The 6,086-nt window shown below is 36.0% G+C and overlaps 1 protein-coding gene across 1 annotated transcript in view; it reads left to right on the top strand.

The window, feature by feature from the left end:
* The first annotated feature begins 219 nt into the window (after positions 1–219).
* The window catches only part of Galntl6 (polypeptide N-acetylgalactosaminyltransferase like 6), a 1,053,895-nt gene continuing 1,048,028 nt past the window's right edge, over positions 220–6,086 (top strand). The window contains exons 1-2 of the mRNA XM_021169756.2: positions 220–598; positions 1,021–1,327. Coding sequence (XP_021025415.2) covers positions 486–598; positions 1,021–1,327 — 420 coding nt within the window. The 5' untranslated portion in view covers positions 220–485. The remainder of the gene's footprint in view (positions 599–1,020; positions 1,328–6,086) is intronic.

Raw genomic sequence — 6,086 nt, 5'->3', positions numbered from 1 at the left:
GCACGTGGTAGACACCAGTATCTTCGCCAGCAGGCAGGAGACAGCCAGCGGGAGGCGGACCCCTGGGTGCCAGCTCCACGCGCGTTCTCGCCATCCTCACTCATCCTCCGCGCGCCCTCTCCCACTTGCCTGTAAAGCCCGGTCACACTTGACATTAGCCGCCTGCCATCCGTCCCTTGCCGTGAAGTGGAGATCAGAAATACTGCCCTGAGGGTGCTGGTGATGCTTCGCTGGGTTCGTTCAGTTGCTGAAAAAGAATGGTAACATGAACAGTGGAGCGTGAGAGCGTCGGCAGAGGAAGGGGGCGAGATTGATGGGTAGAGAGCACACTTCTCTGAGGCTCTCATTCCCAGGACTGCACTTGGAGGAAGGGATGTCTTTGCGCCTGCACTTCCTGGCTGGACTCCGCTGACATCTGTAGCCTCCTTCCAGCCAGGTTCCCAGGTCTCCTAGATGCTGCCCGCAGAGGAGTGTTCTGACAACGCATGAAGATCCAGGAGTTTGTGAACCCCTATCCAAACATAGTTCTGACCTGGTTATGGTGTCCCTGGATCCTGCCTGACAAGCTGGCTCCCAAGGGAGTTGAACTTGAGTTCAGGTGGGTTATCCCAAAGCAAGCAAAGAAAAAGCTGTTCGGGGAAGATAAGGAAGGTGATGTGCCAATGTCAAAAGCGGACACTTTTCTTCCAGACACTTGACTGGACCAAGCCACTCCCTCCCATTCAGTTCTCGCTTTTCATCTCCGATTCTACATCCCGGACCTCCCACTCTAAGGGCGGGGGATGGTGGGCAAACAGCGACAGACAAACACCTCCTATTTACTGATAGATCTAGCATGCTCTCGACTTCCTCATAACTTACCATTATTCTATTAAACGATCGTATTTACTCCACTGCTTTATATTAATGGAGGTCAATAGATTTAATGATTTCCTCAGCTGACTCGTTTATTTCTAAGCCAATAGATAATGCCATCGTCATAGTTTTCTGGGGGAAAGTAACTGTGCGTTTGTTCTGCAGATGGCCAACTCCCTCTGAACCCTGCAGATTGGTGCTGAGCACACAACAAAAGTTTTTAGCTTCCCCTCAGTTTCTGGTGCTTCCCAGGAAAGAGGAAAAGACTTTGGCATTAAAGTCAAGAAGCAGTCTGGGAGACATCTCTAACTTTTCTCCATTGTTATCCTTTGCAATGAAGAGGAAACAGAAGAGGTTTCTGCAAATGACTTTGTTATTCACCGTGGCTTTAATTTTCCTGCCCAACATTGGTCTCTGGTCTTTGTACAAGGATAAACACCTGGTGAAATCTGCAGAACCCGCGGAGCATCAGGTAAGTACCAGTCAGGGCAAAGGGGCAGGAGAATGGGTTAGGTATGTACTGTTTGGGGGCACATAGAGAAAAGCTATGAGGAGTTTCTCCCAAGTCCTCATAGGACTGAATACAGGAACTTTGTGGACTTTGGGCTTTGAGCAGGTCCTGGTTTGCAGCTAATGACACGGTGAATGGAACATAAAATGAGAAAGAATCCAAGGTCAAGAAGAGAAGGTATATACTCTTCCAATTGGTCAGTGATTGATTTTTGACTTGAAGGGGACAGGGTGGAAGGGAGTCAGAGTGCTTTGGTACAAGTTCAATTACAGGGGTGGTTTCTGTCTTCTATCTTGTGTGCATGTCTGTATTAAGTGCATCTGGCCAACTAAGTTATTCAGATTTTAAAGTGGTTTTCCAAAATCAAATATTTGCATATATATATGATTGCATATATATATATGGTTGCAGAGACAATTATTAAGAATGTATATTCAATCCCCCACCTCCAACATTTGATAACTTTGTTGCTAAAAGCCTTCCCTCGTGTGCTAAACAGGCTGTGTGATATTTTGCTTTCCTTCTACTTAGCATGGAACTATTATCATGCATATGTTTGCAGTATGAGTTAATCCTGTGTCTAGGTAACTTTCATAGAGAGTAAGAATACCAACCAGCCTTCACAAAATGCTGATGGAAATCAGTATTGTTGGTTTTCTGTTGATTAGCAAATACAGCATGTATTTTTTTTAAAGAAAAACTTTGAACAAGGGATTACAGTCTACTTCATGAAAACACTATACTTCTCTATTCAGTATCAAGGATTGCCTTGTAATATTAATATGCTTAATTTCATGGGTCATCACCTGTGTATTCTATGTACTTTTCTCACATAGAAGGGACTAAGTAATCCACTTCTAGACAGCAGCAATGTGAATTGATAGCAATTGAATATTTTTACCTATACTTAACAGAGTTTAAGTTTGCATTTATGCAGTAAAAGTTGTGAATTATATGGAAGACATCTGTTTTTTTTTTTTCATTATAAGAACCCATCATCAGTATCTGAACTTAAAATAAACAAGATGCTCTGGATTTTTAGTGGATTGGAATTTTGAAAGACAATGCTGGTATACTTTCATTGAGTTGATCTTGATCATACTTCCAAGCTGAAATTTAGCTTCAGACTTAAGTATTACGGGTTTTGTCATTCTAAAATATTCAGAGGAGATGCCAGCTTTGTATGTGAACTTGCTACCACATATTGATCACATATTTTTCCAATCTTTTATTCAAAGAATAACGTTATTCAAAGAATAAGTTTGCATTTATGCAGTAAAAGTTGTGAATTATGTGGAAGACATCTATTTTTTTTTCATTATAAGAACCCATCATCAGTATCTGAACTATAAATAAACTAGATGCTCTGGATTTTTAGTGGATTGGAATTTTGTTAATAGCAGTAATCAGTGAATTACTTTTAAAATTTCAATCAAATTAGGAAAATAAAAGAAAATACCTTATGTTATCATTTACTAATTTGTAATACAATCTGAAATTTTTTCTGGGATAGTTAACATGAACTGTTAATTAATTAATCTAATTAATGAGATTGTAACAACTTAAATTGTTGGCTTTTGATTTTGAGGCTTAATGAGAAAGTTGTTTGTCCATTAGCATTAAAAGTTACTTTTAAACTGTGACTAATTCCAATCTCCAGAGTTTCTCTGATTTTCACTCTTGTGACATAAAACTAATCCTTAGTTTTAAGTAATAAAATGTTGGAGATGGAAGGTTTGAGTGGCAGAAAAGCAGTTACTTGTTCTTTCTGAAAGATTCTTACAGCATAGAAAAACAATATGGATACTAGTGATGGAAATAGTGCAAATGAAAATTCAAAGGAAAAGTTTTGAAAAGAAAACTTATGGAAGAAAAGATACTGATAAGATTTTGATGAATATTCTTACATAATTTAATGATTCAAACCAAATAGCAATTTCACAGTTTTCAATTTTTTACAGATTAAAAAGTAATTGATATGAAACTTTTATGTCATTATGTAATTTTTGATGAGTAAAAGTTAAACTATTAGTAAATGTGACTGAATAAAATGCAACTTGTGATTACATCATATATATATATATATATATAATGTGTGTGTGTGTGTGTGTGTGTGTGTGTGTGTGTGTGTAATGATGTGATATTACGGTGCACTAGCTTACTAATGTGTCTCTATTTAAACATTAGTGGTTTATATACTACACGCTGTACAACAGGATTTCAATGTGGCATGTGATATGTTATTTAAATTCAGCAATTCATTTTCAAAAGCCTTTCCTTTCCAGAAATCATGGGTATGTTTATCTTAATGCTGCAAAATGCCGAGGATGGGGATGATATCCAACTGCAACCACTGGCAGCAATAAGGACCCCGGCAGCTATTCAGAACACGTCACATGCTGACACAAGCCGGTCTATTTTCACAGCTGTGTGTGTGCAACAACTAGTAGTTCTTGTTCAGGACAGTCGAAAACTCTGCACAGGTTAAAGTAAAACTCTTACAGTAAGTGGCAGGAACCTAGCTCAAGTTAAGACAGTTCTAAACCATGAAAACATGAGAACCTTCCCCAAATGTCCAGTTTCATTTTTCTTTTTCTTTTATCTTTTTTTTGCCATATTTCAGCACATGTAGTCTTTCTAACTAGTATCTAATTTAAATTGTATTTATTTTGCAATGCAAGATGAATTTAAAGAGGGCAATGTATAGGGCACAGGAGAAAACTACTTTCATACTTTTGAACTTAATGTTTAACTATTTTGAAATTATACTGTATTATTACAAGTTGTTGGCATTAATAGTAGTTTTATATTAAATATAATATTTATAATAATTCTGCATATTTCCAAAGAAGAAACAAAGTACATAAGAATTCTCTCAAGTTATTCTTCTAAATGCTTTTGTAGCTTTCCTCATTTCGTTATAAATCCAAAGAAGATTGATAAAATAATATTATTAATACAATTAAAGCAGGTGGATATTACAAGGTTGAAGTTAAATATTTAAAATAGTTCTTTAGAAGTATTTTTAGGATTTAAGATATTGATTTACATGCTATTACATTATTATGCTTATATGATATTTTCTTAAGTTATTTACTCATTTGTTCTTACTGAAAAGTGTATCTCTTACATTACTTAAACAGTATGTCTGTATAGTACAATAAAAATGGTTTATTGATTGTAAATATGGTTTTTAGATTCTAATGATAGGCATGTGATTAATTATTGGGTGATAAACCTTAATTTTATTTTTCTTTTTAAATATGTGTTATGTTACTCTTCTTAAGGTAAAATTGCATCAATCTCTCCTACAACCTTGAATCATAAGTGGAGTGAAAAGGTGATATATAGAATAATGGAACAACTTAGAGTTAACTACTACCCCTTATAATATTATACATATTTTTCATATTATTTACTCAAGTGAACATGAGAAGGATACCCTAAACTTTTTCATTTCTTAAAATATTCAGCACATTAGCTACCTCAAAATAAGTAAAAAACAAGAGTTCCAAAAAATAATGCAAGACTGTTTGCAACATGAAAAGATTTCCACAATTTTGTAGTTATAAAAAAATAAAAGATGTAAAATCCATACATTTTTAAGCACTGATTTCTGAGAATAGTTCAGAATGTATAATTTCTAGAAATGCATGATTGTGCTGAGTTTCTAGCAAATAAGAAAACAATACAACAAAAATCCCCCAACTAGCCAGGCTTGGTGGCACATGTCTTTAATCCCAGCACTTGGGAGGCAGAGGCAGGCGGATTTCTGAGTTCAAGGCCAGCCTGGTCTATAGAGTGAGTTCCAAGACAGCCAGGACTACACAGAGAAACCCTGTCTAGAAAAAAAAAAATTCCCCCAACTAAACTGTCTATGTCATTTGATCCTGTGGGTTTCCTTATTTTTATTTAACTAAGTTCAGAATTTATATTTATACCAAAGCTTTGTCATGTTTGACATAGAATGATTTGTATAAAGTCCTAAGAGATTCCCATTGTGGATATGGAAGTATCAGTCTTCTGTTTTCTATGTGACTATGTGACTCTGTCACATATGCCTATACTTCAGTTTCCTCCACAAACATCCTCTCTTGAAAGAGATAGTTAAATATCTTCAACATGTTCCATCTCATCCAAGGTCAATCATTTCCTCATTTAGGGGTTAGTCTTCCTTTTGGTAGGGATCATTATTTTCTTCACCTGTGTATGTTTATTTTTATTTCTTTAATATAAATACAACAGATAATTGATATCAAGTATATGAAAAAATGTTTCATGTTTGTTATGTTAATTACTAAAGCTGAACAAACAAAATGTTCGTTCCTTCTTATCAAACTTTTTAGATATTAGAAACTCTATAGATCAGAATAATTAATAGTTTTCACTATGTACCAGGATAGTCCACTCTGAACATGATATAGGCAGAATGATGCATTCATTAGATCCAAGCTGTTTTTAATTAGCGGTAATGTGGATTTTAAATTCAAGTTTGTAAGGTGGTTATTTTTTTTTAATTTATGGAAAATTCATCCAGAATCACTGTAGGATGGCAGCACAGATAGCACTGTAACAAGCATTTTAATATTCCCTGTGACACAGAGGATCAGCAGATGATGAATTCATCACATTTCCCTATGGGAGATCATGTGAAGCACTGTGTTGTGCTACCCATCTGATCCACAAAAGAAAGGGAGGGAGGGAGGGAGGGAGGAAGGGA

This window comes from Mus caroli, chromosome 8 (genome assembly GCF_900094665.2).
Source record: "Mus caroli chromosome 8, CAROLI_EIJ_v1.1, whole genome shotgun sequence".
Taxonomy (NCBI): domain Eukaryota; kingdom Metazoa; phylum Chordata; class Mammalia; order Rodentia; family Muridae; genus Mus; species Mus caroli.
Note: the sequence above shows the minus strand (reverse complement) of the source record. Positions and strands in the feature narration are given on the sequence as shown.